This window comes from Rhizopus microsporus (assembly GCF_002708625.1).
Source record: "Rhizopus microsporus ATCC 52813 unplaced genomic scaffold scaffold_13, whole genome shotgun sequence".
In the NCBI taxonomy this organism is placed as follows: Eukaryota; Fungi; Mucoromycota; class Mucoromycetes; order Mucorales; family Rhizopodaceae; genus Rhizopus; species Rhizopus microsporus.
The window spans coordinates 583,012-594,354 of NW_019671928.1; the positions used below are offsets into that span (position 1 = coordinate 583,012).

General features: G+C 37.1%; 5 protein-coding genes across 5 annotated transcripts in view; 4 read left to right on the forward strand and 1 right to left on the reverse strand.

Moving 5' to 3' along the window:
• Window positions 1-752: 752 nt before the first annotated feature.
• RHIMIDRAFT_239544 (uncharacterized protein) lies at window positions 753-1,425 on the forward strand (the record flags this gene model as incomplete). Its single annotated transcript, XM_023609196.1, has 2 exons — window positions 753-799; window positions 846-1,425. The coding sequence occupies 2 exons, from the start codon at window positions 753-755 to the stop codon at window positions 1,423-1,425; spliced, it is 627 nt and encodes a 208-aa protein (XP_023464430.1).
• On the forward strand, window positions 1,332-2,343 carry RHIMIDRAFT_33743 (CDC24-domain-containing protein). The gene is made up of 2 exons (XM_023615119.1): window positions 1,332-1,970; window positions 2,024-2,343. Exons 1-2 carry the CDS (start codon window positions 1,431-1,433, stop codon window positions 2,066-2,068), a joined length of 585 nt encoding a protein of 194 aa, XP_023464431.1. The 5' UTR covers window positions 1,332-1,430; the 3' UTR covers window positions 2,069-2,343.
• A 646-nt stretch (window positions 2,344-2,989) lies between these two features.
• RHIMIDRAFT_33748 (uncharacterized protein) lies at window positions 2,990-3,332 on the forward strand. Its single transcript, XM_023615120.1, has one exon. The coding sequence runs from the start codon at window positions 3,030-3,032 to the stop codon at window positions 3,225-3,227; it is 198 nt and encodes a 65-aa protein (XP_023464432.1). The 5' UTR covers window positions 2,990-3,029; the 3' UTR covers window positions 3,228-3,332.
• Window positions 3,333-3,815: 483 nt separating this feature from the next.
• RHIMIDRAFT_239546 (uncharacterized protein) lies at window positions 3,816-4,694 on the forward strand (the record flags this gene model as incomplete). The annotated part of the gene is made up of 2 exons (XM_023609197.1): window positions 3,816-4,007; window positions 4,062-4,694. The coding sequence occupies 2 exons, from the start codon at window positions 3,816-3,818 to the stop codon at window positions 4,692-4,694; spliced, it is 825 nt and encodes a 274-aa protein (XP_023464433.1).
• Window positions 4,695-5,209: 515 nt separating this feature from the next.
• RHIMIDRAFT_33760 (uncharacterized protein) overlaps window positions 5,210-11,343 on the reverse strand; it is a 6,650-nt gene continuing 516 nt past the window's right edge. The window contains exons 2-18 of the mRNA XM_023615121.1: window positions 11,084-11,247; window positions 10,848-11,025; window positions 10,359-10,779; window positions 10,255-10,302; window positions 9,714-10,194; window positions 8,755-9,664; window positions 8,543-8,700; window positions 8,414-8,480; window positions 7,573-8,361; window positions 7,415-7,519; window positions 7,290-7,360; window positions 6,713-7,234; window positions 6,321-6,657; window positions 6,141-6,265; window positions 5,889-6,090; window positions 5,629-5,826; window positions 5,210-5,578 (exon numbers count right to left, since the gene is read on the reverse strand). Coding sequence (XP_023464434.1) covers window positions 5,450-5,578; window positions 5,629-5,826; window positions 5,889-6,090; window positions 6,141-6,265; window positions 6,321-6,657; window positions 6,713-7,234; window positions 7,290-7,360; window positions 7,415-7,519; window positions 7,573-8,361; window positions 8,414-8,480; window positions 8,543-8,700; window positions 8,755-9,664; window positions 9,714-10,194; window positions 10,255-10,302; window positions 10,359-10,779; window positions 10,848-11,025; window positions 11,084-11,247 — 4,905 coding nt within the window. The 3' untranslated portion in view covers window positions 5,210-5,449. The remainder of the gene's footprint in view (window positions 5,579-5,628; window positions 5,827-5,888; window positions 6,091-6,140; window positions 6,266-6,320; window positions 6,658-6,712; window positions 7,235-7,289; window positions 7,361-7,414; window positions 7,520-7,572; window positions 8,362-8,413; window positions 8,481-8,542; window positions 8,701-8,754; window positions 9,665-9,713; window positions 10,195-10,254; window positions 10,303-10,358; window positions 10,780-10,847; window positions 11,026-11,083; window positions 11,248-11,343) is intronic.

The window sequence follows — 11,343 nt, forward strand, 5'->3', positions numbered from 1 at the left end:
AAAAAAAAAAAAACTAACATTGTCCGAATTTAAAGTGTGAAAACTGTATAGCAAAGCATAAGGAATGCACTCATACACATATATTAAGGGGGATAGAAGAGAGCTTAAATGGATTTTCTTTTATTACTTGAAGATTTACTCTGATATGAACTTAATAAGAGAGTATAAATGTATATTTAAAATAGTGTCTTTTTCTTTATTGAAATGGTGTTGTCAGATATATATTGTTTTGTCTAGCCTGTATTTGTATAAAGTTTCTTTTGTTGTTTGTTTATGTTGATTAAGCCAATAGGAACAATTCAGATTCAGCGCTTTATTTATCCAATCATCATCCGAAATTAATTTATATTTGAATGCGTTCCTTTAAAGACAAAAAAGAGAGACGTCTCTTTACACTAAAGCGTCTCTCTCTCTCCGCTTTTATTTTAAAAAAGGAGATATAAAAAGTTTTTCCCCTTCATATGACCTTGAGTTCTTTGTTATCTATAAACTCTCTTTCTTTCTTTCTTTTTTGTTGTTGTTGTTGTATGTAAAGATTGTCATTTATCCTAATATGGATTTAATGTACTACTTTAATGCACTTTATAAATAAAGATGATTCTCCTTTAAAAAAATTTCCCTGCCTTTTCAACAAGTCCCATTTTTTTATTTCTCAGAAAAAGATTTTTTTCTATATAACAACATTCTCTTCCCTTCTTCTTCTCTCTTCTCTTTGTCTCTTTCTCTTTTCTGTGTACTTTTAACCACTCATAATGCAATCCATTTATGACCAATCATATTCATCATCACCACTTTACAGGTACACACATTCTCCCTTGTATATTCTTTATTTAAACAATCTATAGAACTCAAAAGACGATACAAAAAAAGAAGAGCAAAAAGATCATATTGGGTAAACCATCAAGTAAAGAAAAGATGACAGTAGAAGAATTGAAAGCGCTGAGTAGACAAGTGAAATTACCAGAAAAAGAAGAAACAGACGATATTGTGTCGATTAGTCGTCATCTAAGACATAATTTAACCAAAGCAAAATACAAAATGATGGATAATCTAAGAAAATCAAATAGTGAAATCTATGAATACCTTTTAAAGAATGATAGTAAAATGACTTGTCCTTCTTTATCCGATGATGACTGCAGTAGTGTTAGTAGTAGTAATACAATTGAACCTGCTCCTCCTGTTATCACTGTGAATGATATCGCAAACCTATGTTCAATCCTATATACCCCCATGTACAGTTCAATGCTGGATTTAAACTTGCTATTGAGGCAACAATCGACAATTGAATCACATCAAGAGAATCTTGAAATTACAGAAGATCAAATCAATTCTTGGTTACAGCGTGGCGGTGGCGGTACGATTAGCTCAATCCCCTCTTTAGCGACTGATCAAGAATTGGCAGATTTGCTTGATTTCGATAGTTAATTTCAATGTGCGACATGTCATTGTCTTATTGGGATTTAAAAAGAATAAAAGCTTTTTTTGATTTTTTTTCTTTAATGACTTCACTCAAAAGTAGCAGCAGTCATAGCAGTAATAGTCGATCACCCTCATTGAACACAAAATCGACCACAAATACCTTTTTGTATAATTCATCTTTACCAGCACTCTCAATCACTAATAAGCCATCGAATGGAGCATCACTTTACCATACATGTCGCTCTGTACTAGAGAAGCTATCTCTTGTACCAAATATAGAATACTATATTGATTACACAACAGATGATGATACAACACCTTCAAACAAGTTATGGACTATCTGTAGAAGACGCTTTCCTTTGACTGCCTTATTTAATGCGTCGGATCCTCAAGAGCCCTTATCAGTCGATCCATCTTGTACTCAAATTAATGAATGTAAAAAGAGCATCTACCATTTTATTGTTGCTTGCAAAAATCAATTGGGTATTCGTGAAGATGATTTATTCACTTTGTCCGACTTGTACAAGGATAATACCAATAGATTCGTTAAAGTAATAAGAAAAAGACTATACTGTAATATCATATTTATCCCTTTTTATTATAGGTTGTGAGCGCCATTGATATCATCTTACAAATTCTAGAAGAATGAGGCGTCATCACATCCATCAATCACAATAGAAACTCATTCAATGAACCAAAAAGTGCAAGGGATAAAGTCGTACTTGAATTATTAAAAACTGAAAGAAAATATGTTCAAAGCTTGGAGATATTACAGGCAAGTATGGATGATGATAAGAAAAGCAACAAGTAACTTACTTTATTTACAGAATTATAAACGTGAATTACAGCTACAAAAAATTTTACAGAAAGCTTTGCCCGCAGCCATCTGCCTCTTCACTGCATGGTCTCAGAGTAGATGAACCATCATTATATCAAACATTGATCAGAGCTCCTTGTGCGCTGGCAATCTTCAGCTACGATAACTATTTTTCAACATCAATCAATACATTGATCACCTACAGTATATAGTGCTCCATTTATCTCATTTTTTGGTTTTTACAATTTCCGTACTGCACAGATAAATTGGAACAACTATCGAGGACGGTAATGCGCTCTCGAAGAAGCATGCAATATTTTTTAAATGGAGGGAAAAATACAATAGAGCTAGACGTAAAAAAATGCGCTCAAACAGAAGCAGAAAGGAAATGGTGAGCAGTAAGGAGCATGGTGATAATGCTGACAACCCTATTGAAATAAGGTGATATAATCTTTCTTTTATTTTTTTACAAAGTCTGTATTTACACAATCGCCTTTTCTCACAAATTATATGGGAGAGAAACTCACAAAAGTCATTTCCATGAGAGTGATGCAGCAAAGATACCTTTGATCATATTCAGGGATGATCTGAAAGGAAGTATTCATGTGAGGTTTAGAGGAAGAAGAGCAAGAGCTTCCGAGATGATTTACAAGAATATCAAAAAGCGTGAAAAACAAGGGGAACTAGTAGTACTGGACATTAATGAGTTCAGGGTATCATCCGTAGGTATCTTTGCAAATTTTGTGTATTTTTAAGAGCCTTAATTATTTCTTTTTAATTAGGTTTGCTGTGAATGCATCAAAGAAATTTAAGACACCATACAGTCCAAGAACGTACCTTTTACAATATAATGATCTGCAACGATTGTAATATATTCTGGAATCGAGACGTGCTTGCGGCTAAAAATATGATGTTCATTTCAACCCAACTTTGGTCCGGTAATGAACGACCCCATATCCTCTCTCGTCCAACAGGACAACGCGCCACATAGAACGTGGTTATTCCTCGCTCCGGCGAGCAAATTTAAAGATTACCACAGGTAAAGAACATCATTTTGTTCATCGTAGCATGTCTAAACTAATATTTTTTTGTCAATTTTATTTTCATCTCGTTTAAAAAGGGTAAGTAAAGCGTCTAAAAACTATTTTGATTCGTCTAATTTTAGAGTAAAATCCTGTAGGACTTCAGCGTTCTCGTCACCGAAAGCGAAGCGGGAAATAAAAAAAAATACTTTGATTTAGTTTATATTACTTTTATGTTCGTTTTTATGTTTAAACAGCACTTTTATTTAAATGATTAAATTTATACTTTGTAACAAATGAGGCTAATGCTTACGTTTTTCGTTCCTTAATGATTGTTTTTAATTTATGACGAATGAACACAAGATGAAAAGAAGTCCAAGGCTCACTGTATAATCTTGGACTTTTAGGAAAACGAAACGATACTGCTGTGTTTGATTTTTAACAAATTTGGAAAAACAAAATTTATACCCTTCAAAATATTTTTTTTTCTGCAAAACCTTTTTCCCCTTGTCGCTGTCGTTCTCTCTTCTCTCTTTTTTAATTTTTTTTTTATTATAATGCGACATATCCGGGGATTACAGATATTGTCCCTTGTAGTATTGTCGCCTTTAATCATTTGCTTATTGGCACTTTTATCAATACTTGCTTTACCCATTTATTCAGTGTTGAAACCTACTTTATCTCGGCTTGTGCCAACAAAGACAATTCTATGCTTCTTTGTTTTGTTTCTTGTTGTAACATTATTTAAGGTATGGATATAAAAACAAGACATATCAAACACGTTAATAGCTTAATGTATTTAGACAAGACGTACCGTCAAAATAAAAGAGCCATTAGAGTTCTATGATCAACCTATCACCGAGAAACCTACAAAGAAACAACTAAAAAAGCGTAAACCAAAAAAGAATAAGCAATACAAGAAAAAGGATAAGCATACAAAGCAACAACCAAAAGATAGCAAAATAACTCAACCAGAACAAGATATGGACGAAGAAGAACAAGATATGGAAGAGGAACAGATAGATGAGCACATGGATGAGGAAGATGTAAATTATGCACCCGTTACACCATTGCAAAATTCACCTGAACAAAGTGATAATGAAATGACCGTGAAAAAGAACAACAATTGGTATTCACCATTTTCAACTGGATTAGATTTAGATATTCTACCAAAGTTTACAATGGATCAATACAAGATTCACTCCACCAAGAATGCTTGCACATCACCATTAATACCCAATATATTATATCATCATCCTCATCTTCATCCTTCTTCTCCTCCTTCTCCTCCTCTTTCTCATCATCATCATTCTAAAATTGAGTTACTAGAAAATCATCCCTTTATATCCACTTCATCCAATCATCATCATCACTACAATAACCATTGGGGTCCTATAGGTGAAAATAAGTCTAAATCCTCGCTTACACTAAAATAAATATTGTGTAATTTATACACATGTTTGAATTAACCGTAAAGTAAAATAACAGTATCCTTAAAGGATACGGTTCAGTCTATATGATGGCTTATAGTCTGATTTATCTGGTATGATAAAGTAGGATGTCAATCAATTATACATCAATAAGCCACTCTCTTTTTTTGTTCTTTCAGGGCGGATGGAGAGCGAGTTACACTGCAGTTACACTAAATGCTCACATGGCATTGTGGACTATGGGTCAATTGTCGTCTCCCACTCCGACTGTGGTCGTGGTCATAGCCCCCCTCTCTTTTCATTTTCCTCCTCTAACTTTATTCAATTGTCATAATTTGGATATAGAATGACATTGTATGCTTTTAATCACTCTCATCCTTTCAGGGATGAGCCAAGTTGAGCATATAATGGCATCTATATTTGACGCGACAGTCAAGCGGACTTGACATGACTAAGACTGACATACTGACTGAAAGTGCCACATCAGCAATCAGATGCACTCAAACAAATGACGAGGCTCACTGTTATTGCATTTTGTTATTTATGCTTTTCTCCCTACTTTCGCCACATAAAATAGAGCTAACAAGCTACTGATAAACAGGGCAGATGTCAAATTGGAAATCACTATTGAAAAAAACAAACAGCTTCATTGTGGCACTGGATCGCTCTTTTCAGTGGTGCTACAGCTGTTACTGTAACACAATTCATTTCAGATAAAGTGCCACCATATCCTTGAGATCTGCCATTTATTTCAAAGCATCTTATGCATACAAGAATATTTCGCCTTCTGCACAGCCAAATAGTAATAATTGATCCGTTGGTATAATACCAAATGCACTCACTTGCGATTTGATAATCGATGGTTTAAACTTGGAAGAGTAAGCTTGAAACTATTTAAAAATGAGTACAAGTCAACAAAACAAAACAAAAAAAAGCTTACATCATCATTAATTGGTATAAATGATACTGAATTATTACTGTTGATTGTGATAATTTCATCCTTATAGATATCAAGTGATGTCACATCTTGTTGTATAGGAATACTCTTAACAAGTGCTAATCTATTGACATTCCAGCAATAGAGAACGTGGTCAGCTGATGCACATGATACAAGTATATCATCAGTATAAAACTTCATCTATTCTCAATAGTTAGGCCCTTCTTTTTATATATGTGTATGGGGTGCAAAAAAAAACCTACCGAAGTAATTTCGCTTTCTCCTCCTTTCCAGCTTGCCACAAGTGTTCCTGTTCTTGATTCCAGTAATGAAATGGTGCCTGTTGAATATCCAATGGCAATCAACTTTTCTGATGGATTCATAGCGATCACTCGAAAGATTGCAGTTGTGCTCAAGCTAGTTTTCCATACATGTAATGCTGTGTGATTATGGGTATCATAAAACCTGGGAAGATATTAAGTATTTACGCGTATTATACGTGTAAGCTATCTTACGTCAAATTACCGTCCATTGTGCCTCCAACAAGTTGGCGATAATGGAAGATGGGCTTGACAGATACAATGGGCGATCGTCCAGTGTTGAATTGATGTAGTCCTACTCCTGTCTCTGGATTCCATAGCTGAAAACGATATCAATAAGAGGAGACCATCAGCAGTGTATTTTTTGTAACTTACATGAATGTGTCCATCGCAGCTCGCTACAGTATCACTCATGGTAGTCAAGAAATGAACATCGTGAACGATACCTCGTCTATGTCCAGTATAGGTCATCAAGCTTTCAGAGAACGGATCGATTTCCCAGTGCTCTATACCTTGATGAACATTCAATGACCATATCTTGACTGTTTTATCTCTTGATCCAGACGCAAACAGCTTTGAAGGCTCATTCACAGAGAATGACTTGATAGCGCCTGTATGTCCAGCAAATCCTCTCAGTTTCAAATCATTGAATGAAAACTGCATAGACTTTGACATTTCTTCCGAATTAGTAGATAGAAACCGATTCCAATTTCTAAACGTTTACTTCAGTGTGTGCCTTTTTTTTTTCTTTGCTTTCATCCACTTACTTTATGTCTTCAGAGGATGGCTTCCATCTTGTCTTCCATGGCAGAACACTGGTAGGCACCTTGCTCTTTTCCTTTTCATTCGCTTTGGAGCTATCTGGTTTGGCCCGTTGATCTGGTGTTCCAAAAGCAGAGCTTGTGTTTCCACCTGCAGATGAAGTCGCGTCCTCTGGCGACGTTGTGTCGATAAGAGGCTTTGAAGGGATCCCGAATTCGTAAAGATCTCTTGATGCATACACGCACAGCTTCTCTTCATCTATATCGTATTTCCATTGACTATCAGTGAGTGAACTGATGGAAGATGTGTCGCTTTGACTTGACTCAGGTGACGCTCGCTTGCCTGCAGATATCCAAGACATCAACTTACTGGATGTCTGTGAGGACTCTGATTTGGCTAAGGATGCGATGGATGCTCGATTAGTGATGAATCTTGTTGATGATCGAGATATGGCTGGTGTAGGAGAAGTAGCTTGCAATTGATTTTCATGAGAGAATTTGTCATACATCATATTCTCAATAGCTTCACTGTGATCATGGCAATAAGTATGTTGTATGTATATTATACTTTTTTCTTCTTTACCCTGTTGGAATCATACGATGCATTTTTTCTTTGCCGACAATAGAGCAAAACTTGAAATAAGCATACATCATCTATTGAAGTACGCTTGGTTAACACATACACACAAAAGTAACGAACATACACACCTGATGATTCTTTTGGGTCTGCAATGGTGCCAACTCTTCTTCTACCGAGTCTTCTTCATTCAGCACAGAGAAACCAGAGAAATACTTTTGTAATATAGGAACGACCTATAGATGGGAGACGTGAGTTTTTCAAGCACATGTAAAATGCTGATACAGACAGTAGAGTCCCAGTCCTGAACCGGTATCTTTTCGCTCACTGTGAGCAAATACCTGATAGTCTTAACGCTAAGCGTTAATCTCAACTTGAAGTCTTCTCTGGATGGTCTTTCATCATCCGTGAACGGTTCCAGAAGCAAGTAAAGCGTAGATATGAATCCCGACTTGAGCTCTGTCACAACCGCTTCCTTCAACATATACGCCAACAATTCTTCAAGTAAAATCAGAATCGAATAGATCGTTCGAGCATTCTTCACAGTCAGATGGGCACGATACGTGTCGATGAGGCTGATCAAATAGGAATATTGAACCGCTGTGAACGTGGAACCGAATTCGTTCATAATACGAACCATGACTTGGATGATGATCGTCCGATCTTGGTTCTCTCGAAGCATGATCTTGACAAGTTGGCGTATGATGTGTTTCGAGGTCAAGATAGGACCGAGGAAGATACAGATATGAACGAGTGAATGCGCTGCCATCTCGGCCGTCTTCTTATTCGTTCCTTCCTGTACAGAGAGAGCCTCGAGATAGCATGGCAACATCTGCTGTAAGAATTTTAAAATGCCCAGTCGTTTGATAAATTCAAAAATGATCTTGGTGTCAAAAAGTGTCTTGGGTAAATTAGGTCGTAGTGCTTCAAATAGGGATATGATTCGTTTCAATAGATGCTGAAGAGCCATCTCGGGGCCTAGACGTTGTGCCAGCTTTGGAAACAGGCTTACTGCACCAATTCGTGTCTCAACATGAGTGAATAGCTGAGAAAAGCTAGGTAGAATCAGCATGAAAGCCTTATGGAGGATTAATTCAATAAAGTGTATCTTTCTTGTCTTGGTCTGTTACCTCGTCTTCTAATTCACAGATACAATCGATCCATTTATCAGCTAAATACAGCCGTCGCGACCATTCCCTACAGGATAAAACAAAACACTTAAAACATACCAAACGGGGAATGATACGTATATAACTTACGCTTGGTGAAACGCTGCTAAAAACTCATACATTTCAGGTATGGCCTCCGATAAAGGAAAACCAAGGTCACTAGCAGATAAAATTGATTTGGCTGTAGGCCTATCTTCCCAACCATCCGACCTTAATGCAGCGATTACTTTTTTAATGACCACAGGCATCTATGGATGATGTATAAGAATCAAACAATGGATATATATAAAACATGAACTTGCCTCTGTTTTTTCAAAAGTCACTATATCCATTCCATTAGACGACGTTTCTTGTTCTGCCACATTCGAATTATTGGCCGTATAAATGTCTTGAATCATCTTGCCCAGGCAGTACATATCATACGCTGCACCTATGGCAAACATGTTCAAGGGCTGCTCTAGATTCTCGGTAGGATCAATACTGTATCGTAAAGGCGACTTGGGATACACGGGATTAACGGAGAGCTCATCGACTTGCAACTTGTACTTGCTAGAAAAGGCAGCCAAATGCTCATAATGCTCCAAGTCTTCTATGAAACAATTGTCACAGATGGATATTGGCATGCGTATGGGCTCGTTGCGTAAAGAAGAGACCAATGGCTCAGTAAAGGATGAGGGCAGGCTACGACTGGTATCTATAGAGGATGTGGTCGAATGGACAGAGGGTGTTCGGTCTCGGTTAATGGACAAGATACTGTTTGTGGCCGTCGTTGTCGTTGTCGTTGTCGTCGTCGCTGGAGTGCTTGTGGAGAATGCGTGAAGAGGGGAGGATACGAGTCCGTTTGGATTGTCGTAATGAAAAGGCGATTGCTTACGGCTGACTGCGATCATGGCGGGTCGCTGTATAAAGGGTTGTTTTATTGCTTGTTCCTTTTCAGTACCTGCTGCTTGTTGTAACTCCTTTTTCCCTTTACCCCAATTACATCCTCGTTGTGGATGCTTATCTTTGAATAACTGTATAATACCATGTTTCATAAAGCTATTTTGTCCTGCTAGTAAAGGTAAAGCCACATTCTTGGCATCCACAGCGCCTTTTCCAGTCAAGTCGGTTCCAAACGTCAAATCAATCCAATGATGTAGATTAGCAGACACATATTCACTTTCAAGTGCTTGAGCGTGCTTATAAATAAAGTCTTCAGGTGACGAAGCCCATCTATAGATAATATAAGACACCCTATTTTATACTTGTTAAAATAGCTTACTTGGGTATTTGCAAGTCTGGCATATCTGGATGAATAGATTTGAATATAGTTGGATCTGTATAGAATTCGGGTATGCATTCATCTGGCGTCCACTGATAGAGTCGCTGCATGGAAGAAGGATACTCGTTAGGTTCATACTTGGATCTTACAAACTGACAGAGTACGGGTATAGGCGTTCTTCTCGCTTGATATACGTAATAGGTGATATCTGATAAAATATCAGTAATGTGGTGTGGCACAGGACCATCAAATGTAAAATCTAATTGCTCATCGCCTTTATTGATTCTAAATTTGGTATGCGTAAAGTTGCGCCAGCCGTCCTCGATGCGGTCTCCAGAGAAATCAGTGACCCAGGGCAAGATCGGATGAAAGTTTGGGTCTCCTTCTCGTCGTCCGGCCAAATGGTTTAGAGCCATCAGGTAGGAATAGTTTGAAATATCTCCCTTGACCCATTGGATGACCAAGGGTTCTTCTGGTATGCCTAATTTTATCATTTTGTTACAACTTATTTTTGCTGGAGGGAGTGATTATGATTTTTTACTTTTAGTCATCTTTGTCATTTCCTTTTCATAGATCCACTTTCTTATGTCTAATGTAAATGGATAAGTAATTTTGCACTCATAAGCAATCTCTTTATCAACTTGCCAAAGTCTGCAGGATTAGGTTCATACTCCAGCCCGGTTACTTGTATCCATAGATTTTCATCAATCAATATATTAGAAGCCTTCAAGTTCCCATGCATGATGCCTCGACTGTGCAAGCTTGCGATGACTCTTAGCAACTGATAGGTCACAAACCCCTTTTTCAACTTTGTATTGAGCACACCGGGATTGTAAGTAAGTAAATCTTGTAACGTTGTTCCCCGATAAGAAGATAAAAAATAATACGCATTTTCTGTTTCAACTAGAGCAAACATATCTGATAAATTCGAATTACAGTTTTCAGTTGTATCTTGGCTGTTGGATCGTTTCGTTTTCTCAAGAAAGATATGGGTCGTGTTCTCTCTTGTTTTCTTAAACCAGTTACATTTGGGCCAAAGTAGGTCAAGTATTCTCTGTATGAAGATCTACTGATTTGTGTGTGAATCAAAACTTTCTGTGTGTGTATGTGTGTGAATAGACAAATCCTGTGTACCTCGTGAGTTTCATCTGCTGGATCAAATATTGGCTTGTATACGCCAAAGGCATCATTCAACGCTTCGATCTTTTGGTCTGCTTCCTTTCCTTCTGCCAAGCACTTTAGATAATTTGTGATAGACACGCCAGTCGACTGCTTTTGATCCTTTAACTCTGAGGGCTCGTAGATAGATAAACTAGAAAATACTTTTTCAAGTAAGTGTGTGTGCGTGTCAAAAAGAGACAAGTTTTTACCTATTTGCTGTTGATTTAAGTAACAGGTTGACGTATACATTGACTGTAGGCGACTGTTTCTGATTAGCTCCTCCTTCGGTTGTGATTCGAGAATGACGTGGACTTTTCAGCTCAATAATCTCGGTTGAATTGTTAGTGAGTTTTTCTATCCAATCCGTGTCGACCTGAGATGAGATTAGCTTTTATTGTTTTGCTTTGTTTTTTTGTTTTTTGTTTTTTTTTTTTTTTACGCCGTTATCAAACATGGCTTGAATGATGTC

Bases quoted from the DNA above. Each gene is read 5' to 3' on its own strand.
- RHIMIDRAFT_33748 (XM_023615120.1), top strand. From the start codon at position 3,030: ATGCATCAAAGAAATTTAAGACACCATACAGTCCAAGAACGTACCTTT.
- RHIMIDRAFT_33743 (XM_023615119.1), top strand. From the start codon at position 1,431: ATGTGCGACATGTCATTGTCTTATTGGGATTTAAAAAGAATAAAAGCT. The intron at 1,971-2,023 runs GTAATAAGAAAA...TTTTTATTATAG, and splicing joins ATACCAATAGATTCGTTAAA to GTTGTGAGCGCCATTGATAT.